Raw genomic sequence first — 24,297 nt, forward strand, 5'->3', positions numbered from 1 at the left:
TGCATGTGGGAGTGCGTTACAGGAATAACATCTCTCAGAGAAACACAGTAGCAATTCCTCCTGTATTTTAGGCTTTCATGTGGGCTTTTTCTTTTTTTACAGAAATCCATGATTTTCCTAATAGAGTCTGCTTTTAAACAAAATAAACCTAGTTACGCTATTTATATATTCATTCACAAGAATGAAAGAGTCTCAGAGTTGCTTATCTAAATCCAATTACTGCTGGTCAAATTCATCCCGGTACAAAAGTTCCGGAGATAAAAGCATATATTACCTAAATGCATAGAAATTCAGGCTGTTTTCAGCTGGGTGAATTGTGCTTTGAGTAACACATGGGGCTTTGGATGAACCCTAATGTCACGGATATAATTAGGAAGCTCCCAACTTGGAAATTACATGGCAGCTCCTTTGGCTTAACCAAGCAAGGTTAAGAGGTTACTTGTGTTGAAATCACAAGTTTCACGTTTATTTAAAACACAGGAGTAATAACCAGAATGGGGGAAAAGTAGTGATAAGTAGGTGCCTGTGTGCCTGCCACCCAGGTTGGATGGACATGAAGGGTGGCATAGCTGCGTAACCGAGTTGGGTGAGGGACATGGCTTGTCTGGTCCAACAGCCATTTCGTGTTACAGGACTAGCCAAGGCCAGCCTGAAAGCTGGCTTGAAGGACAGCGTAGAAATACTTCTGCCATCAGTTTGGAATCAGTGCAGACGATGGGAAAGGTTCCCGCATCTTGCAAGTGGTATCACTTACAGCTCAAGTGCTTCCTCCAGGAACTCTCTCCATTTTAACAGCAGTTATCAAATAACTTCCCAGGAACGAACGGTTGAGCTTTGTCTGCAGCCTAAGTGCTGATCGACCGCCTGCCTGCAAGGCTCTTCAAGTGATCTATTTGTACTGCAGCTCTGATGCATGTTCAGGGTTTATTCTGCATTGCTTGCATCTTCCCAGTACTCTGCTGAGTACTTGGGAAATGTGGGCTGCAACGGGATGGGGCTCTGGAGAGCTGCACAGGGAGACTTTTTTCTCTCTGCACCACAGCACAGTGTGTTTTCCCCTTATTGCCACCCACGGTGTAACAAGGTGCGTGTCATTTGTGGGTGAAGTGTTTTTAAGTGACATTTGTAATTTGAACAGCGGATATCAGGAACTTGAATGTTTTTGCCCTGAACTGGCATATACAAGAAGTGGTAAAAATCTTTATGTTCATAAGAAGCTATTCCTCCCCTCCAAGTTACAGTTCTTGTGGAATATAAGAGTGGTCGGGCTGGGTCAGACCAGGAATTTATTTCAGCAGTTTTAAGGGGAGGTGCCTGGTGTTCAAATGGGGACTGGATGTCATGATACTTCCCTGACAACCTCTTCCAGCTTTTAGGGTTAGGTGGCTTCCAGGGCCATAAACATGCCTTTGTGTAATTTGGTGACAGATCTAACAGCCTAGAACCCATCTAATAGCTTTCTGTAGAGATGCATTTTGTGGGGCACCAGCACTTTCTGTAGCCATGAATTCTGCAGTTTTTAAACTGTCCATCATGTAATTGTCTTGTCAGTCCTTATACACATGTATATTATGAGGGACAATGAAAACACCTAGTCATAGTCTCACTGCATGGGTCCTTCTTTAATGAGCTGAACTCCTAGTGTATATATTTGCCTCTGACATGGAAGGTCTTTCAAGTCCCTGACCACAAGTTTTAAATGAAAATTATTACATGCAGAAAACATTAAAAACATCATTCAATACAGGGAATTAAAAGGATTTTAAAAAACAGGATGAAAATAATTTTATTTGAGGTTACTGCACATTTAAATAATGGGGAAGAACGTAATGAAAAACAACACATCTGTCTGGGAATCTTCTGAATAAAAATTTTGGTTCAGATGTGCAGTAGACACATTTTTGAGGTGTAGCAGTCTCACAGATTCATAACTTCTCTTACCTTGGATACTGTGATGCAGTAGGTTATCCTTAATGATACAGTCATTACGGTTAAAGGTTGATAATAAGGCATTGAGATGAACTCAGTTCCACAATTATCTTTTACTGACCAGATTTTTTTTTTTGATTCAAGATCTTTGAAAATACCTTCATGCACCATAATTCAGGAGGAAATTAGGTAGTGCTCATGTTCCGCCATGACATGCAAACCATACCTAGTATTTTTTACATTAATGATATCGTTTGTGCAGGCCGTTGGATTTTATAGTCATTTCCATTTAAATATAAGAAAAGGAGCTGTCGCTTGTGATGTGGTTTATTGTTATTTCTGTGGGCATTCTCATGGAAGAATACTTGTTTTTTTGCTTCCGTGTGAATGAAAGCACAGTTAAGGCTCACGCAAATGAAGAGACATCAACTTTGGAGGGGCAACATGACTTGATACCACTTTATACATGTGCAAGAAACACGACTACGTTTGTAGGAACAAAATATGTTCCTGCCTTAATGCAAAACACAAGCTAACATTCTTCATCAGAACTGATGTTCTGATTACTGTAAAATCCTTCACTTGAAATATTTAGGAAAACTGTGTCCAAATTAATTCCAACGACTTCATTGTGGCAGAGCTCGAGGTTTATAGCGGCCGATGAAATCGGCTGCATGTGGTTAATTGCCTATAACGGTGTTTGTTATTGTGGCACCTCTCGCTGCTCAGATGCCTGGTTTTGCAAACACGTCGGTGTGCATCTAGCTGTACGTGCTGGAGGAAGCTTCTGGCCCGAACAGAATTGCTTCTCAGACTGAAATCTCCAGTGTAACGAAGTGTGTGCAGGATCACAGTACGCGGCAAATAACTCTGGGAAATCTGTAATAAAAGCAGTGGAACCACAAATGTCTGTCTTTGCTGGCAAGAAATGTTAACTTTGAGCTCTCACATGACTTGGATGAAACAACATATCAATTCATTAGGAGTAGCTGAACTGAAATGGAGGCTGGGTGTTAGTTTTTGTTGGCGGAAGTTTAGGTAGGGGTTGTGTTTTATTTGAGGTTGTTGTGGGTTAGCCGCTGATTTTTGTTGGATTCTTTCTCCATATATCTGTCAGAGGCCCTTTGCTGTACGAGATAGGCGTGTTTTTGCATGTTTTTCATGTATTTGATTTTAAATCTAAATAAATCAAATAAATGAAGATGCACTGCACGGGCCAAACTTCCTGCTGGGTAAGCTGCCCACTGAGCAACTGTAAATCACACTGGCAGAGAATTTGGCCGTGCCTGCTTGAGATATGTGCTCTAACGTCTTTGAGGCCAAAGTCAACTCCAGGTATTACCATGAAGAATTATAAAACTAAGTGGAACGTAAGTGAATATGAAGGCCCCAATTCTGAAAACACCTGAGCTTAGAAAAGCATGTGATCTCATGGTGAACATTAAACCTGATTTAGGTATCCACTCCTCTTGGATTAGAGCCAGCTGTGGCAAAACAGACCCCACAGCTACCTGCCCACGTCCCCATCATGGTGGGGGGTGTGTTGCATTGGGTCTGCTTGCAGAGCACAAGATCCTCTCTGTCTAGGGAGCCAGCTGGGCAGGTAAGGGGAAGAAGGCTTTTCTCCCATTCCTCCCACCCAAGAGAGACCAAGACATACCAGTGACTTGAGGAATAAAACTAATTTCCCCATTCTCTTAAGGTGTTATATTCATCCGTAAATGGCCCTCTTCTGTAATATTTCACCAGCTCTTACTGACACTGACCATTAAATTGGCATTTGTAGTTTAAACTTCTGCAAGGTAAAGACAAATAGCTGTTTTATGGTCTAATTGCTTAATGCAACAAATTGTAGCTGCCCAAACTCCCTCTTAATCATGCCAAGTCTATCAAGTTGTAGTGCAGTGCAGTGCTGTCTTATGGGAGGTGTCACATACTAAAATAAGAATTAGCACTCGTCTTGGAAAAGAGCTCTGAGATGCATAAAAACCTCAAAAGCTTTGGTCTATCTAAAACAAAAGCTAAATGTATATCTAAATCTATCTGTTTAGGGTGTGTGTGTGAATGTGTGAATGCAGAGCCGAGCACAGTTGTGTCTGTGTGTGTGTGCATGCAGGTAAATAAATGACCGTACCTCCTCCTCGTTGTTAATCCTGGATCTGGTCCATCTCTATTAAAATTAATCTTGTTTGACAGCTAAGAATGAAAAAATATTTTTAAGCAAGCCTAATTAACTTAACCAAAGAAGCGTCTTTAGTAGTGCTGATGACCTAAAATTTCCCCTGTATTTGGCATTTACACTGGCAGTACAGTGCAGCGACCAGAGGTACACAGGCTATGCAAAGGAGCACTGCTTTTCAGATGAACTCTAAAGGTGTTTGTTGAACTGCAGTGGAAGAAGGAACCTCTCCAGAAGTATCAGGGAAACATTCTTCAAGAGCACTAGATCTCTTTCTTGGATACGTGCAAAAATAATTATGTATGTTATTAAAATGCAATAACATGTATTTCTGTTCTTTGTTTTCTCTTTAGGTATGGGAAAATTGTATCCACAAAGGCAATTCTTGACAAAAACACAAATCAGTGCAAAGGTATGTGTAAAAGTCTGCCCTGTGAGTTCATTGTCTGTCTGAATGATTGACTGGCGGCTTGACTGCCAAGGCCTTGGCTCCAACTGTGCAATCAACATAATGTACGGTATATTGCAAACATATTTAATAATGCCAAAGCTTTGAGTCGTGTTTCCAGTAACATTGCTCATTAATTTTTTTCATTAACAAACAAAATGAAAATCACAAATCAGAACAAGTATCAAATTGCTTCTGCAGAAAAGTAAATTACCTTCTAACCACATAGTACCGTCTGATTTGAATGATATCATCAGTGATGCAAATTGATTTCCTATATAAAAACAAAATTTTTCCTAAGCAAAACCTGGTTTACTTTTTTTTTTCTGTGAAGTCTTGGCCTACACTATCAGAAGAAGAAAATATTCTTTATGACACAAATAGATCCAGTTGTTGCAATACAAAGGTATGATATGAGATATGGTGAAAGTGATTCCTCTTCCAGTTTTACATTCATAACTTTTTTAGTGAAATATTGCAGATTTCATATTTTTATGTGTGTCTATGTATGGCTAAATCTGCATAGATAAATGTTGGCTAATGTATAGAATTATGTTAGTTATTCATTTAACACTCTGAAGAGCAATTGAGTATGTGGTGGGAACCTCTGCTTTAAAATGTTTGCCACTTTATACTAGTGATATTCAGAATCCTTTTGGAGTAATAGAATCTACTGAAGTGGCTTCTTCTCATAAGAAGTGCATTCTGGACAGCATTTCTGTATGAGTTACTAAAAGCACTGCATACAGAAATATCTCACTGGTGGCAAGATAGGGTTTGAAGAGAAGCAGGAGAGAAAGATATGTGGGAAAACGTTGAGAAAGTACAAAATCCTTTCAGCTATACCAAAGATGTTATTGATGTTTGGAGAAGTGTGTGTCTTTATCTCTTGCATGCCAGCAGCAGCATTCATTAGATCCTCAAAAAAAAAAAAAAAGTAGGTTGTAAGATTGCAGTGCAAGTCTTGGAAAGCTCCATTAGCCTAATAGTTCATGAGCCATCATCAGAAGTGGCACTACCATGCATTTGCTTTGGTTGGATTTATTTTTTTTTATATATAGTAACATCGCTCTGACCATATATCTTTGAAAAACACACTGGGAACCAGATTTTTTGTTTGTTTTTCATTTAGCTTGTTTTACTGAGGTATACCCATGTGGAAGGATGGGTTTGGCCAAGTGCAGAAGGCCTGGGGTGGGGGCCCACAGAGGTGAGAGCGGCAGTTTCAGAGCCAGGAGGAGATGATGTATCTGCCACTGGGGGGCTTGAGTTTTGGAGGCAGGGTGCTGTGACCTGTAGAGAGAGGAGGATTTGCAAAGTGACAGAGCTACAAAAGGGCTGAGTGGATCAAAATGTCCCTAAGCTGGTTTGACAAGGAAGAAGAGTGCTACGATGAGCAGGAGTATGGTTAGATATGATAGGCTTTGGGATAGCGGTGGTTTGGGATGAGACCCTGGTGTAGGAAGAAATTGGGGTTTAGGATTAAGGGAGCTGCAGGGGCCTGATTTGCTGGTGTCAAGGGTTTAAAAAACAAAAAACAAAAAAAAAAAAAAAAAAAAAAAAGGAAAAAAGAAAAAAAAAGAAGTCCATGATCAGGTAGGTTGGAGTAAGGCTGGGTCACTCTTCATTGTCCCACACTCCAGCTAAGACAGAAATGTTGTATTTCCCTGTTCCCACCATAGAGCAAGACTGAGATGTTCTCTCATGGGTCAACTCCATCATTTTTTCAGCTTTTATCTTAAATTTGTCCATCTGAAATGGCAACACAAACCACACGTATGGAGTTGAATTTGAATTGGGCTGTAAATGCGTTGAATAAATAAATGAAGTCTGTGGAAAAGAGAAATGTATTTTTCTCTGCTGATCTTGGTTGTCTGAGACCACTCTGATGGATCACAATAGATGATTCAGCTAGGTGGCTAAAAGCTGGTGGAGTGAAACAGTGAATCTGGTGGAAGCAGACTTGTTGACCGGTAACCACTCCCAAACACATGTTGTCCTGTGATCTGGACTTCTTTCCATTCCTGTTGCCAGTGGAAATAAGAAAAGACATGGATGTACTTGCAAAATACAAAAATGTGAAGTGAAAACATTGTAAAGAGCATGAATGGTAACATTTTGAGGAAGACAGATGTCTTGGTTTGGTGTTTTTTATGTTGTAGTCTGTTTTGATGTTATTGTATTAGGGGCTATGTACCAGTGAGTTGGAATTTTGTAAAAGTTTGGTTTCATGCTGTGTTTTTACACTGTAGGGCAGAGAGATATATTTATTTGTATTTTCAAAGATGGATCTTTATGACATAAGTGGTGCCATTAAAAGATCATAAACATAATTGGATTTATTAACAGTATGCTTTGTGGCATAAAAAGAATAGATGTTTTGCTTCTTGGGTACGATTTCCTTCCTCTAGCAAGATTGCTGGGGAAAAAAAAAAAAGAAAAAGTCTGACAGGCATCAGAACTGGAAGGGCCCTGAAGAGGTCGTCTGGTCTGTTCCTCTGCCTCAGGCCAGGATCAGCACTACGTAAGCCACCGCTGATGGATGTTTGTCTCACCTGTGCTCAAAGGCTTCCAGCAGTGGAGATTCCACCAGCTCCTCAGGCAATCTGCAATAGTGCTTGCTGTCCTCGCTATAACAAAGTGTTTCCTAGTGTCTAAACTACATCTCCCTTTGTGCAGTTAAAGCCTGTCGCTTCTTTTCTTATCCCCGGTGAATATGCAGAGCGGTTCATCCTTTCCTCTTCACTGTAAACACATATATTTGAAGACTGCTATGCCTCTGTCCCAGCTTTTCTTCAGGCTGAACGTTGGTCCTTTCTCTCCTTCCTTAGAGGCAATCTGTTTCCAGTTTCTGATTATATTGCACTGCATCGGTCTCTCTAATTAGTTCACTCTAATCTGAAGTCCTTAGAGCCGGGCACAGAATGTCAGACAGCCTGAATCTGACCATTTTAAATAGTGTGGAGAAGTTATTTAATCTGTCTTCTCTGTGATTGCGTGGCTCTCCTGTTTATTTATACATGTAAATAGCTACTTATATTTAAAGTATAGATAGATTTTTGAGGGTGTTGTGTGAGAACAACAGTGTTGATTTATGCGAAGAGATTCTCAGCAGCCCCGTGGTTCTGTTATTCTCTTCTCCGGTGCTGCTGCCAGCCAGGCATTCCTTATTGTGTGCTCTGCTTTGTGCTGTTGATTATTCCCTCCTAAGGCTAGTACTTTTCATTTGTCTGTATTGAGTTTTATTGTATTTTTTTCCCGGCTACTCCTTAATTTGCTAAGATTATTCTCAAATCTTAAGTCTCCAGAGTGCTTGCAGCACTTACCTCTTTAGTATCCTCTTCACAGTTAATAAATGATTTCTCTAATCCACTGGACAAGATAATTTGGAAAAGACTGAGTAATAACAGACCTGAGAGAGACTATAGAGGAAACCGTCTTGGTATACCAGGTAGTTTAACAGTGAGCCGTTGAGAACTTTTAAAATTGGATGTGCCAATCAGTTTGGCACCTATGTCACAGGACTTCTAGACAGGTCGTATTTCTCCTGTCTGCTTCTGTTATGAGAGACAATCAAGGTTTAATTAAAATATATGGTACTTCCTTATCCATGAGACTAATTGCCTATGTTTAGATGGAGGTACAATATGATATTGTGTACTCTTGCTTATCATTACATGGGGTACTCATCGCATGATGCCTGTGAAGCTCTGTGAATAGATTTATGTACTATTGGTTCTAGTATTTTTCCAGAAGTTGAAACTATCTTGAGTGTCTCTAATTCACTTATGCCTGCATCCAGACCTTTAAAGCAAACAAAGAATCAACAGGCATTTTGTTGGCTCCTTTCCAGTCTTTTGGCTATCACTCATCTCTCTTAAAGTATGAGCTATCCTGTTAAATGAACACATCATTCTGTGATGTTTACACAGTGCAGTAGGGTGGATTACATTTAAGTAGATGATAGAAGCAATCACGTGATTAGAGATTTCAAAATTTATTTCAACCTCATTTGTGTTTTGTCCAAGGTATAGAGTAGATCTGAAAATGTAAACTAGTGAATATAATGATGCATTGATTTGAAGTACCGTATGTATCAATGTGCAGATCTGTTAAAATAGGTTGCTGGCTAGCAAAAAGTGTTAGGTTTCCCCTTCAACAAATGAAGAAAACACTCTGAAAAAATGGACTTTAAGTCATTCTCCAGTATTCCTCACATTTTTAAAATGATACCTGCGACATTCCTGGCGTGCTAAGGAATAGTGTCATCTGAGGATTTTTGCCTGGTATGAATTAAGGAGTCGGGTCTAAAGAAATCATATATGCTTCAAGGGAGTTCACTAGGGAAACCTTTTGACGTAACCTCTCATTTTAAGATTACTCTTTGTTGGTGGCATAAATGCTAAGTGAGGCATAGTAGAAAAAACAATCTCTGTGTAATAGAACAATATATAAAACAAAATAAGCACAGTCATGACAAAATGGCCAGAAATCACTGAACAAAGCAGGCAACAATCACATATGGAGAATAATGAAAAACAGACACATGATTCATTCAGATGTTCAAACACAAAAACCCTAATGAACAAGTTGGAGAGTTTTGGCTGCTTTTGCTTCTTCCCCTCTCCCTCTCTCCTTTGCGCGTTTCCCTTCTGGGTCTACTGCATTTGCTAATTTAAAAAGTAGGGGAAATTAAATAAAAGAAGCCATTCAAGGGAAGCGTTAATCTTAAACACGTAGACTCTTCTCTTTCCAGCGCTCACCCCCCACCCTCTCCAGACTGGCTTGCCTTTGATAGACCTACGTGCACAGAGCAGAGGGAATGAGTAATGGTTGTTTCACAGTACAGTTTCCATACCTCATAGCAATGGAATACAGAACAGTTAATCTGCCAAATACACAAGCCCATTTCTTAGAGTATGAATTACTGTCATCTGCATCTGCCCTTGCAGACACTTTAATTGCATGCATACAGATTTACTTCCTGGTTTAATCAGGAGCTCGTATTATTTTGAGCGTTTTGCTAGGACCTTAGAAGATGAGCCTGCAAGAATGACTGAAAGTCGGAAATCCCACCTGTGGGATTTTTTTTTTTTTTAAATAAATAAAAACTATGAATCACAGTAATGTGTAGGAGACAAACACTTCAACTGCATATTCTTCATTTTATGTACATTTTTTTCAAACCAAGCGTGACTTGATTTGTTGAATAGCAGTGTTTGTCTTAGGAGGGAAATGTGCCTAACACGATGAGAACTATAGAGACTCTACTTACAATTTTAATATTTCATTATGACATTTTTTCTCATCAAGAATTTTTAGCAATGAACTATTCACTTTTTTTTTTTTTTTTTTAAAATACATAAACTAAGGAAGTAGATACACATTCATTAGGTGATTTTATGGTCAAAACATGCCATGAGGTCATCTGTGTTGACCTACCATGTATTGCATAATTTTATTTCTCCAGTTTCCCTGCTATTTTTAGACCTCGAGTTAAAAATCTACTATGACCTATTTCATAAATTGAGGGTTTGTGTAACAAAAATGGGATGACTGCAAACTTACTCTTAAGTATTGGAGATAATTGGAATGGCATCATAAAGTGCTGCTTTGTAACTCCCAAAAAGCCTTGTCCAACTTTGTATTTTAAGTCAGTGGAGCTATTCATCTTCTTAAGTTTACCTGCATCCCTAAGTATCCAAATCAATTGGAGCTTAATGAGGAAGAGGTTTCTAGTCTGGTGGTCTGATAAACAAAACTGTGTAGCATAGAACAGAGATACCTTGAAGTATATGTTAAGAAATATACCTTTGCAACTTTAAATTTTAGGAGGCATTTTTTTGCACGTATTCTATGAAGATTAAAGCTTATACATGTATGTTATCACGTTAATTTATGCATTTTCACTTCCTATTTATTAATTTATGTTATTCCTTTTGTACTTGAGATGGCAGAATTTAGTTGTGACTAGGAACATGAAGCAAGTCAATGTAAAATCATAAGCTAGTGAAGAAAGAGCTAAGCTGCACAGAAAGCTATTTAGTTAATAAAATTTATTTATTGGGAATAAGCTAAAATTGCAATAACTGTGCTGTGTTATTTATGATTCTCAAAATTGCCATTTTGAGAGAGAAAAAAATCCAGCCAAGTAGGTCTGTGCCTGATCACAGACTGTAAACTGTTCACACTAGGAGGGCATGCACAGCATGCTTCAAGGGGAAATGGATCTTGTAGAAAGTAAATAATTTGTAAAACAGACTTATTTAATTTTGAAACTCTAGACTTGTGTAAAAATAAATCAATCCTATTTTCAATACGAGGATAGACAGCAGATGTGGTGTTTTTCTTTTTTATTCAATATCGTTTGTTTGCGTTTTTTTCTTTCTCTTTTTTTTTTTGATCCATTCCAAAGTTTTACATAATAAGTGGCATAAGAGTACAGAAGTTATTAAAAGCATAGAAATATGCAATATCTTCATTTGGTGGGTTTTCTGACGCTGAGGCATTTGTGATGGCAGTGTAGATGCTGAGTATGGATCATCACCCATCAAGTTTTCTGTATGGCTCTGCTAATTCATCTCATTACTGAGCTGTAGCAGTTTTAGCTCTTGAACAGCAAGTATGAACTACGCTGAATAGTGCCACTTCTGGTTAGCAAACCAACTGTTAAACCCAAATCTCCTGTGTCAGAAGGACAGAGCCATTGGTGGTGTCACTAAGTCCCCAGATCAGTCCTGCTGCTGAGGTTGCACACAGTAGTATGGCATCAGTGCCCTATGGAAGTAAGGCAGAGCCCTTCTTCCATTTGCCATTTGTTTGTTACTGTGAGTGCTTTTAAATAATGTTCTTCCTTAAACATCTAATTGATTTTTTGTTTGTTTTGAAACATTTCAAAACAGTTAAAGAAAAAAAAAATGCCATCTGAAATATTTTTGGAAGTCTTGAGGTACATTTAAACATAATGAAGCTGGTTGCTTACAACTGGGAAACATTTGGATTTTTTTTTTTTTTTTAAACTTTCATTTCACTCCTGTGAGTGAAACTGTGAGCTTGAGATTTTTTTTTTCTCTTTTAAGATAAAAATTGTTGTCATTATGTAATCACATGAAACTAGGAGCCAAGTCTTTAGGAAAAACACCAATGGGGATGATCAAAACAAAATGAGAAGAATTGGCAGTAAGAAACCATAAGGTTGTTCAGATAATGCTTCAGTGTTCTAAGTTCACACCTTACCATGTCAAATGGAAGGGTGTTTGATCTGCAGGCTAATGAGCTATAATGCTACTTTACAAACATAACCAATTAAAAATGTTGTGAGGTTGTAGATGAACCTTTTTTTTAAATAAAAGTGTACGTGTATATTCAGAAATATATATGGAGCTGCCTCTTTTAACTTACAGGTGAAGTTTTGTGGATGTTTAGGTAACATAAAGAAGCAATGGCACTCAGTGGGAGCATGTGATGCTATAAAGTGAAGTATTTTCCTGGCACCTGTTGCGTTGGCCAGCGGGTGTTATATGCATCTTGGCAAACGTGTGAGTGTTTTGCAAAATCTCACTTTAGCTTGGAGGTAACTGTTCTCCTATTTGCATGTTTTTGAATGCCTTCCATGTCTGCTGTAGTGAAACAGCAGGGTTTGATGAGTCGTGCCGAGCAAGTCACTGTAACCGGAGTGTGCCAGCACTGGCCGATGCCCTGCCGTGGTGAGCACCCCAGACATACCCACCTCCATGTCTGCAAAATCTTACTGCACCTCAGAAAACAGTCTTGACTGCATCGAAGCAGTGTTCTATCTCAAGCAAGTCCTTTTAAAATTGCTTATTGAGTTTAAAGCCAGGTCCTCTACAGAGGAAACTCCTTTCTAATTAGTTCCCCAGACACTTTCTTAAACGGCTTCTTCGCAATTAAGGAAAATATTTCCTGGGTCATTATCTTTTCATAAATGAACTCATGGCCTAGCAAATATTTTCTGTAAGGAGACCCAAGATGCTCAAGTATTCTGTGACATATCTAATCTGTGATTATTCTTAATTTACTGCTTCCAAAATTTGCCGGCCCATATCACTGGTAAATAATTGGTTTAAATTTTTTTTTTCCTTCTAGAGGAATAAAAAAAGTAAAATTTCCATTTATACACAGTGATTAATGTTTTGAGTCATTGGTCTGTATAAAACTTTGCCAACAGCTTGGCATGTGTTTGAAGTGCATTTTGGGACTGGGTAATGCTAGTAGGCTCTTAATGATCTCAGCAGATTTGGAAATATCTATTTCATATCACAGAACTGAACAGAAGAGAAATTTTGTTGACTTGGAACAGCAGCTTGTAAAGCTTGTTGAAGCCTTACTTGTAATGCATTGGCTTTTTCAACTGTCTTGCAGAATCGCTTTGCTTAAACTTGAACTTCATTTTTTCTGATGCCATGGTGCAGCATCTTGTATCTCAGTAGATCTGTTTGGCCACTGGTTGCTTGAAGGCAGGTCATGTCTCCGAGAAGTAACAGATGAGAAATTGGTTGCTCAGAAGTCTAAAGACCTTCAGCAAAACAGAGCTGAATGGTGGAACCCCTCCAGATAGTCACAGAGGAGACATTGCCCTGCTCCTTAACTCTGCTGAAGCCAATTCCATCACACGCTCTCAGAGCATATGCATATGCAAAACAAATGCTTAGTTGATGTAGTGACAATTTGATAATAAATCCCATCGACAGACACTTATTGAACACGGTTACTCAACAGGAACCATTCTGAATCAGATCTGTTAATTATAGCGTGACTTCACTTTTTCATTATGCCAGCAATCAGAAAAGTCATCGTTCACATTTTCCCCTATTAGTGCACATCCCTGGCTTTTGTTTAGAACAGTGGAACTATTTTACCCAAGTGAATTAAGTAAATGGTAGATAATATACTGTGAAAATAAAACACTAATAGACCATGCCATCATTTTTATTAAATCTCTCGTTCTGGGCATTTAAGGGCCGCCCGTCTAGAGATGGCATGTGATAGCTAGAGTAGAAATATATGTGCAGCACAGGAGAAAAATCATAACCTGTGGCAATAAAGATGTAGCTCCCTCAACACTGAACAAAAAACCCACCCACACCAGTTCTGGAGAAGGAACTGGTGAGCATTATTAATATTACTCCATCTATTTAGGTTATGGTAGCCATACAGCAGTAAAGCTCTAGGTGCTAATCTACAGCACATAAAACAATTGTATTGTACAAAAATTAATTAAAAGACAGCCTTGTCCTATGGACTTTGCAGCCCAGGGCTTTGAAAAAGACCAGTGTCCACAATTAATTTCAGGTACTGTGAGCAATCTTACAACTTTGAGTCAAGTTAAATAACATTTTTAAAAATACTGAATTCGCAAAAAAAAAAACAAAAAAACAACCAAGCACCACCACCACCAAAACCCAGTCTCTCTGATCTCCTCAGAATTGTCATACATTTGGATTTGTATAACATTTAGTGATTTTTTTCAGCCTAGAATGTTTTGAGGAAAGATAAATTTATATATGAGAAAAGGAGGAGGCCACATCAGGGGCAGTAGAAACAACTCTCCTGCTTGATTAAATAGTTTTTGTCTCACTGGATCTTCCTCAGGACCAATGGTGGGCTGATGTTTTCTTCCATTAGAGGGCAGTGGTGTGATACATGGTTTCCCTGGACCCCAAAATTTAGGTGTGATTAAAAAAATTACAGAGTTCAATTTTTGTCTTCTTTTTTAAAAAATGTATCCTTATTTGATTTATAAATATCCAAGCACCCAAGCATTGCATTTTTCATTTGCATAGAATTTTTACAAATAATTGGCCAGTTTCAAGCAAACATGAAAGACTGGGAATTTCAAATACAACAGAGTTAAAAGTTTTCCAAAAATGGGAAGCTATATAGAGCGGAGATTCAGTGCTCCATTGGAAAGGACTGCAGAGAGAATTTTGTTTTTATCCACTTAATTTAACTACAGTAAATTGCTCCTTCCTCATCTATGATAGAGCCAGAGCTTTTGCTGTTCTTGCCCAACAGGGAATTTGGGAGGGAGCTATGGGTGGGTGGAAGCAGGAAGGAAGTATTTGGGGTTGGGTATTTGAGTTACTGCAGCAAGTGGTACTGTCACTGTTGGGGTAGAACATGGGAAGACGCAGGAAAGGCAAGGCTCAAATACATAAGAAAGCAAGCTTCAGCTGCTTATTCTGTTTTACTTTGAATAAAGGAGAAATAACAATTTATTTTTTTTCTTAGATGATCTCTGTAAAGAGCTTTCAGCCTCATGCCCTTGTTGTGTGTGGTATTAGTTGTGTTGTTGTTGTTTATTAACTTATTAAATATGGAGCAGTAAACGCCATATATTTTTAAATGATTTAAAATAGACTTGTTGCCCTTCAGTTTTTTTATTAATTGAATATTTTTGCTAAGCTGTCTGCTTTCAGAGCAAAGGTTGCAGCCAGAAGATGGGGGTCAATGGGACCTCCATTTAAATGCATGTTATCTCTATGTTAATTGCCTGCATATTTAGCCAACCAAGCATGTCATTCTGCAGAAAGTAAAGGTTTTTGTGGTCAACCTTTAATTGTGAAACAGCAAGAAAATGCCTGAGTGACCTGGTTTGCCTGAGGTATCTTGGTTGCTCTTGTCAGTCACTTCAGCTCACAGTAAATTGCAGGGTAAATTCCACATAATTGATGGAATGTATCTTTGGGAAAAAAAAAAAAATAGTGTGCAAAATGCAAGTATTTAATTTTTGTATATTTGTTGCACATTATCCTAGTAGTTATTTTTCTTTTTAATAAGGCTAGATTTTATTGCTAGTATAGATATTTATTACAAGAAAAAAAAAAAAAAGAAGTCATGAAACAGACATTAAATATGCCTTGGGTTTTGGAGACAGATACATATTTATCAGGTTGGGTGAATATGAGTTCTTACATCAGAAAGAATTGCATAGCTCCTGCTTGCCATGCTCTAGTTTCTTAGTCTGTTACTGTAAAAGAGTTAAAACTATTACATTTAAAGCAGAGGGTGTATTCCTTGCAACGAGTCATTCTGAGATGCTGGTATTAATAAGTCTCTGTCTTGCAACCCTTTGTTGTGTTTTCTCTAGTCTCTAGTAATAGGTTTGAGGTTTTGGAACTTAAAATATTTCAGATTGCTACCTCTGTCAAATTTGTTTGAATAGGGTAAGTCAGTTCAAATGTAATAAGCAAGGAGGGGCTGACAGAGAATGATATGCAGATATTCCTGCAGTATATTCTTTGTCTTGGTTCTTTCTCCTTTTGTAGGGATTTCAGGAATTCAATTTGCTTTTCTGAGCAAATACAAGTCTGAGATTTCTATGGACTGTTCAAAGAGCATCACTTTAAAATATGAAACTGGAATTTTCTTCCACATTTATCACTCTACATTTATCTACATTTAATTTGTTCTACTATTTTATTACCCAGCGCCACTTATTTTAATAAGGTTCTTCTGCAGTTATTCACAGTTGCTTCCCGCTCCTCCCCCAGTTTTCTCTCCTAAATAATCTTGTCACCTCACTGCTTAGCCTCTTCTCATCTTCGTTTAGAAATAGGTTATGCAGTATGGGTCCCAGCAGAGCTCCACGTGGAAGTCCTATTGGTGCCATTCCTCTGTTGTAAGAAAGACCATGCCCTCGACCCTCTGTTTTTCTCTTCTAACCATTTGTTTATCCAGGAACTTTCCTTCTTATGCCACGGCTGCCTAGTTTCCTAAGAAACCTTTTGTTGGGGACCTTGTCAAATGCCTTTCAGAGATCCAAGCAGACTATATTAGCCAGATCACCCTTATCCACAGGCTTGTTGACCTTTTCAAAGAATTCCAGTAGGTCTGTGAGGCAAACCTACAAAAGCCAGGCTAACTCTTTCCACAAATTGTATTTCCAGTGATTTTACTCTCTTTCTGCAATTTCTGATAATTTGACACCAGGCTTACAGACCTGTGGGTACCTGGATCTCACCTGGAATCTGTTTGGATTAGCGTCACCACATGTCACCTCCCCATTCCGCAGGTAAGAAGTTGATTTTATAAAAGAGGCTGCACACTTTGTACCTGTATGTGTAGTCAACTATTGAGTCCTGGAGCTCTTTTAGAACTGGCAGGGTGAATACCATCTGTTGTTCCTATTTGTTACCGCTCACTTTTGTCAGTCTGTCCCATAACGTCCTCTGTGGTCATTTCAAATTAGGAGTTGCGCGTGGTCTTCTGGGCTTCCTAAGCAGCTGCTCTGTGAAATGGCACCTAAAAATGTGATCTTTGCATTATAGCCCATTTTGCCCAATATGCTCAATTACTGAAGTCCCTTATGAATGCTCCACTTTCTGCCTATACTGCCTTTCTCTGTCTTCCTCTATGTGTTGCTGTGGGTGTTGTCATCCTGGCAGGGCACCTGGTGGTATAGCCTCAGTTCTCCAGTAATACGTAATTGCCATTCTTGGTGTTTAGGCTGCACATTTCACATTAGGCTGCACATTTTCACATTAGGTTGTGTGTTACTTGCTGCCATGCTTAACCTGGTTATTTCTCTACCACCAGCATGGTCTACTCTGTGCCGTGCATGTTATATCTTAGCGGTCTGCTTGTTGCCTCACTTTCACCAGATTTCCTAGTATCTGAGTGTTTCCTTATGGTAGAACATATTCCAGCTCACCTATCTTATTTTTAGGGCTTCAAACATTTAGGTAGCTACTAGTGTTTTGGTTGTGTTGTCAGCACTAGGTTTGAGCGAGTCTCTGGTTACTTTCTTTCCCAATATGACCACTTCCATTTTCTGGCCTGTTTTGTTTGTGAGGTGAATAGATCTACTGATCACCCTCTGATCCTCTCTGAGGTTACAGGCTCCCCCATCAGTTTGCCTGATGAGAGAGGTTGCCCTCACTACAACCCACTGCTTCCTTCTGGTTAGCTCCTACTTCCAGAAGGACACTTTGCATGCCAGAAGATGCAAAGTCAACAGGTATCGGCAGGGGAAGATCCAGACCAGAATTACATCTTTCCTCACTATCCGAATGCTGCCGTGAGCTGCTGGCTGCACTAACGGACTCAGGCCTGCTGTACAACCATTAGAAAATCTCTTCTGTGAATCTCTCCCTCAGCAAGGTTTGGCTTGGTTGCTTGGAAGTGACATCCCTTCCACTTTGCCACCCTGCCCTCATGAGCCAGAATCTCCCTCTGAAGACCATAAGTTGTCTGCATAATTTGCCCACATGTGAAGCTTTCCCTTGGGGAAGACTCAGAAATGATAGCTGGCACAGGAAATGGGGTAATTCCCACCTTCCTTAATTTCTTCTCTCTGAGCATTTGATGGGGTGGTTCCTTCAGCTGCTCTCTATCCAGGTCATCTGTTTGACCACTCCTGATGCTGCCCTAAAGGCGAAGCCTTGAGTGTTCTCCTTCCATGCAGAGTCCAACTCAAGCTCTTAGGGTCTCAGCGTAGTTCTTGGAAATACCAGGGCTCTCCTTATTCAAAAGAGCATAAAGAAAGATTGGTGGGGAACAGAAGACATACCACTTAAAAGAACATTTACAAACCCCAAAACAAATAGGAATGGCACTGCCTGTGAGTAAATCAATGCCCGGTATATATGTGTGCAAAATACTGGCAGCAAGAGTCACTGAGGGTATAACAGACCATGATTAAATTACAGGTGAAATATGGGCGAGTGTTTCTGACCACCAAAGCAGCTGAGGGTTCGTACAGGAGGTGAAGCAAGCTCAGTTTTTATGACAGAAGTTGCTCCTTCGGGAGTGGGGCCCAGCTCTCAGGCTGAAGCAGGGCAGGCATCTCTCCTGCTGTTAGCCAGGCTGCCTGGCTGCTTTGGGGTGCTTTTGGAGAAGGCAGGAGCTGCAATGGTTTCCAAAGACAGCTGAAATGCCAGGGAGCAGGAGCTGGAGGAGGGAGATCTTGCTGTGTTCCGTTGCTTGCTTGTAATTCACTTGCATATTTGCTAGTGTGAGGCCTAGGAAATGTCCGTAGCATTAAGCACATTAAAGAAAATAAAATAATTCCAAAATTGTTTTTGTCAAATTAACCTTTGAAAGCCCAGCAAGGTGAGCTTGCTGTGTTCAGGGAGTGAGGATAAGGCAGAGGAATGGATATGAAATGCTCTTTTATTATTCTATCTGGAACTTCAGACTATCACTCAGTCATCTCATATTAATAAGGCTCATAAGAAAATAGGATTTTCAGATTATGATTTTAAAGCCCCATGTTCCCACTGTGTTTTAGGGAAGAGTGAAAGCACATGTTGCCCACAGGAGTAAGTAAAACCAGAAATTTCATTTCAGTTTAGACAGTCTTTACTGACACTCTGCTCCTGGGTTTGGCATTCCTGGAAGGGAGAAGAGAAGTGGAACATAAAAGGGGAGAAACTTTCCAGTCAACATTTGGTTTGAATTTACATATTACTGAAAAAAAAAAAAAAAAGGAAAAAAAATACCATTATAATTCCACTGTTGTTCCACTTTAACCTCAGAAACACTAGCTGTTATGTAAACTACACATACGCCTTTCATTTTACATGCTACATCAGTGTGTCTGCATCATTATTTTATCCTGGTAAATAAGACTTCAAATGGGGATAACTTTGCAATACAAAAACACTTGGATTGATATATAGAAAACTGCTTCTTTATTTTAGTCTTTTATTTTTTATGAATTAGATAGCACCCAAAATTCCTTAAAAGAAAACAGAAATAAGATACAGCGTTACAGCTTATCTCCTTTCAGGTAGATGTCCACATGGTAGGCTGCAGATTGTCTGTGCTATTCAAGGGATTGAAATCTATGAGTTAGGGTGAAGAAAGATATCATTTGCCCTGTACAGAGCAGTTACAAAGGAACTTGTGATATATATATTAGTTATGTTTGTATGTGTGTTGAAGTACTTTATTAAAGGTTGATGTTTCAGTCCATTTCATGTAATACCTTGCATCAGTATAATGCAGGAATAGATAACTGGGCATTTAGATGTATGTTACACAAGTTATAATGCATAAATAATAACTACAAATATAACTTTGTTCTAGTGATAAACTTTCCTAGAAAGAGTAATTTAATTATAAATGACAAGATTGACGTTGGCATTTGAAGTTGACGGTAGGGTTAAACTCATTAACGTTTCCATTTTGCATGTGTCCTTTACTCTGCTGTCTCAATTTCCTGAATATAAAAAGGGTCACATTAGGATGTATATACTTAGCATTAGATATGTGCCAAAGCATGCTCCTTATGAAGGCCTTGAATTCACTAAAATCAATCTTCTTCATAAAATGTGTGAACTCGAGAGCTCTAATGCTTCTCAGTTCGTTTTAGGACAAAGGATGCATAAGCTCACTATTACAGTACCCCAAATGTTACCATGTATAACGAGCCCTACACCTTAATATTTTTTGTAGTACTGTTAGAAATATCACAGGCCTGAGGATATGTCTGAAAAGCTTCCTCTCTCTTTTGTAATGATGTAAAGATAGTGTTCCCAGGTCTGATGCACTTGGAATGAACTTGGTCATTACTGCCAGACTGCGTGTCAAAAATGTTATCTCCATTATTTCAGTAAAACCCATGACTACATGCTTAAGAAGATAGCCTCAAGGAGTAGGCGTAGCGCTCACTTGAAGAGGACTTGGCATTTATGTTGGCTGGCCTGCGTGCTCGCTTTAAAGAGATCCTTTGGATCTCTTTTTAGATTTGGGGCTAAATCTTCAACTATTTGTCAACTGCTCTTGAAAGTGAGACACAGAGGCATGCAATGTATTATGATTACATGCCTCAAAACCTGTGGTACTTTGGGGAAAACAATACATTGCTCATTTTGATAGATGCTTACTTGTTCTGCTTGCACTATTGCGCTTGAAGCTGCACACAGATACCCTGTGATTGGAGTACACTTAATGGATTATTTTGACGCACAGTTCTACAAACCCATGCTTCTATTGGTACGATTGTGAGCACATCCCATGATTATTTAATGGAATCACTGTATGAGCATGCACTTCTGGAAAGTTCACAGTTAATGCAGAAGAGGATAGGACCTTTTGCTTTGCAAGCTTCTGAGAGGAAAGAAGGTATTTTACACAAACTGGCAAAGAGCTTACAGGGAACAGTTCCAAACCTTCAGAAAAAAAGTTTCCCACAAAGACTTTTTTTTAAAGTCATGCTGCAGGAATTAAGTTGGAGATATCACTGACCGAAAGGACATTTTTTCTGAATGAGCTGAGAACCAAAGGAAATGACTCCAGGGTTTGAAATCCTTTTATTTCCTCTGTGGAAGATATCTGTGCAGCTGAAACTAACCATTCTGGCTGGACGTGAGCCAAACTTTATGGGAACTCAGATTAGGAAGTTCTATGGTCAAAATAGCCATTGAACAAATTGCTTCCAGTTTAAAGACTCAAATTTCCTGATAAAGCTACAGCATTTAACCCTTCCTTTTTTTTTTTTCACTTGGGTGAATGACCTGCCCATTATTAGATGCATGCTGTTCATCCAGTTGTGATTTCTGCAGTGCTCTCAGAATTGCCTGCAAAGCATTTGCTAATTTTTACTCTTATGTGAGAGCAAAACCTAGAAAAATTGTTGGAACGGGTTCAGGTGATGTTTCCCACTTACAATGGCAGTGAGACTGCGATAAACAAGAAGCCTGATTGCCAACTGCACCCTGGCATTTTTGTCTCACAGCCCTTTCGAAGAGATGTGTTGTTTTGTTTGGTGGCGGGGTTAGCTGGCTTGCTTGGCCTTGGTGAACTGAAATGAAGAAGCAGCAGCAATAACAGTTGTGCCTCCAAATTGCTGTATTTACTCCAGGAAGCGTTAAAAACCAGCATGCTGTAACTAAAGCACTGCGCCTGGCCTCTGAATGCTGTGGCATGGGCTTGGTATTTCCAAAACAACAAAATGCTTGAATTGGAATAATGACATTCTGCATTTGTGTTTACTGAGTTCTTTCCGCATTGATTCCAAATTGCTTTGCCCGTGATAGGTATGGGCATGCTCAGGAAGCCTGGGAGGGTGGCAGAGAGAGTCTGTGCTCCAACTGGGAACAAAGTCCAGGTGTGCTGGTGCGTCCTCACCCTGCCATACACAGGACTACATTGGGCCAGTCTTTTCTGCCCCCTCACGCGTATGCACAACTCTTTTCCAAGAGGGCAATGCTTCAAAGCCCAGCTGGCCTGGTGAGGGTGTAGGCTGTTTTGGGCAGTTCTCAGAGAGGATGTTGGTGATTGTAATGCAGTCATAGGGATGTGACAGGATGTTGCTGCATCCGCTCTTTCTGCCCCCACCAGTAGTGCTTTATTCCCTGAAGTGTGTATGCCTTTGTGCATACTTTGTATATAGTGCATTAATGCCTTTGCGCAACCTAAATTTAAAAGTCCTAAATCTTAGGCAGGTGTTTCCATCATTTCACCTGAGAGACTAATTCCCGGAATAATAAATCTCATTATTAGTCTTTCTTTTTTTTTTTTTTTTTTTCCTTTCTTTATACTCAGCCTAAATTTTGCCTTTCCTAATTTAATCCCACTACTCTTCATTATCCCTCCTCCCCTACAACTTGGCACCACACTAATTAATTCATCTCCCTCTTTGGTTTTTGCTTTTTACCCTTCAGTATTATAGCTCAATGTTAGTGTGTTCCTCTTTCCTGGTATTTACTCAGCCCAACAGATATATTTTAGCTCCAGCAATCTTCCCTTGTAAAACTGTTCCTGCTGACCTCTATTCAATGTTATTGTTCATCAGTTAACAAACCCTCTGGTTTGTTTAGAAATTGCTGGTATCAAAGCGATCAGAACAAGATGCATTACCCCAGGTAAGTGTTTGAGTGACATTATAAATGGTGATTTTATATATCAGTGCCCTTCGACCATTTTTGTTTTTCTTTTGGGCGTTCTTTTTTTTATTTGAGAGGGAGATTGATCACGGTTTTTACGATCAGATTTGGAATCAAACCAGAGTCTGACATTTCTTAAGTGTACTTAGGAAGTTCTATTCAATAAATATTTGGGGCATAGGTGATTTTAATAATTTGATGGTGTTCAAAGTATGTTATATATGTGGTGACCTGGCATGAACCTTTCAAAGGGCTCAGTTTACATGTCTCTCCTCTTCTATCGGTACTGCTTCTGGAATGACATCTAAACATTGTGAAGGCCATCCTTTCCTACTCTGTCCTTCAGTGGTAACATGAATAATCAGCCTCCGTTATTTAATGACATTCTCTTTTGTATTTGTAGACAGCTATCACACCTGCCCTCCCTCTTTTTTTTTTTTTTTTTCCTTTTAGTATCTTCAGTGTCCTGGACTTAATACGCTGGTGCAGATAAACTAAGCAAGACACTAATGAAACAAATAGTTAGTCTGTTGTTAAAGTCATCTGAATGTGTCCAAACCTTCATTCCTTCTCTCACTGACCAAATCCTTTTACAAAAGGTCATGTAGATTATCATTTAAAATTCCACAAGGCACATTCCACATTCCATTTTTTATTGATCATACTATAAAATTATTATTATTTTTATTATTATTATTATTATTACTATTATTATTTTGTATTTTTTTGACAATTTGTCACTTGGCAAAGTGGAATTCCTCTCTGGACCGTGTTCCCATGGATATTCTGAAGTCATGCGTTTTAAGTCCTTACTTTAGAGATGATGGAAGACTCTTAATACATGCAACAGGAGCTATAGGAAGCCCTAACTGGAGAACTGTCACAGTAATGAACTACTGTTAGCCGTCAAGGTTGTGCTTCATAGGCATGTGAAGCAATTTTGCAGTGTCTGTATTTAAATGGATTGGTAGTAAGACCAAATTGTTAATAGTCAGAACTTTTATTTCTTAAAATAGTTTAATGAATTTAAGATCTCCACACTGAAAGTCTGTTAGTCTATTTTGAATTATTTCATGGAAGCTGAAGCTACAGGCGGAAGGAGGAGGAGCTTGTCTTTCATCTGTAGTCAAAGAGAGAAGTATTGTCAGAGCTAGGATTAAGCTTCCAGAGTTTTCTGGTGTCCCTAGTGCATCTTGCTGAACCCTTAGCGAATGTCTTCAGGAGGTGCAGAATTCATAAACGAATGAAAAACAACAAGCATTTAGATCAGAAAAAGACTGCATTAACTGGAGTAATTAAGAAAACCAAATTGCAGAGTCCTTGCAAGTGAAATATAATTACTGAATGGTAACTATATCGTCTGCATTTTAAAGTCCAATGCAGTAAAACATCCTTTAAAAATGGAGGTGGCATCTTTAATTCTTTTTTTTTTTTTTTTTTTTTTTTTTTTTGGTCACATTGCACAATTGTAGGGAATGCTCTGATATCTTCCAATACTTAATTAAGTATAAAAATTGCAAATTTATCTACTAAAAATATGCAGCAGTACCCTTCCTGCAAATAACAGCCACGGTGACTCAGGTGAATAAAAATGCAGTCGTAGTGCTGGATAAACCCTCAGAGATATGTTGCCGTGCTAATGCCTTTGAATTGATAATGAACTTAGCGTGGTCATACATCTTTGTGGTCATTTCCCGTTTATATTTGCCCTCAGTGAGTTTTAGAGCTGTCACTGTTCGTGGAAAGTACCATTTAGATTAGTGTGAGACATATGTTAGTTTTGGAGGGAGCAGAGTATTCCATCAGCATTTGCCGTCAGAAAGAAGAAGCCTGGTCATGGTACTTGGCTGTTTTAGATTTAAATTAGATCAGCTCAGCATTTTGTTTTT

At 39.0% G+C, this 24,297-nt stretch overlaps 1 protein-coding gene across 4 annotated transcripts in view; it reads left to right on the forward strand.

Annotated features, from left to right (window-relative positions):
• Window positions 1-24,297, forward strand: part of RBMS3 (RNA binding motif single stranded interacting protein 3) — a gene marked incomplete at its 3' end in the record, with an annotated part of 439,432 nt that overhangs the window by 115,853 nt on the left and 299,282 nt on the right. For all 4 annotated transcript variants that reach the window (XM_084281840.1, XM_084281842.1, XM_084281841.1 and 1 more), the window contains exon 3: window positions 4,462-4,520. In XM_084281840.1, coding sequence (XP_084137966.1) covers window positions 4,462-4,520 — 59 coding nt within the window. The remainder of the gene's footprint in view (window positions 1-4,461; window positions 4,521-24,297) is intronic.

Source organism: Netta rufina (assembly GCF_964035555.1).
Source record: "Netta rufina genome assembly, chromosome: 2".
Lineage (NCBI taxonomy): Eukaryota > Metazoa > Chordata > Aves > Anseriformes > Anatidae > Netta > Netta rufina.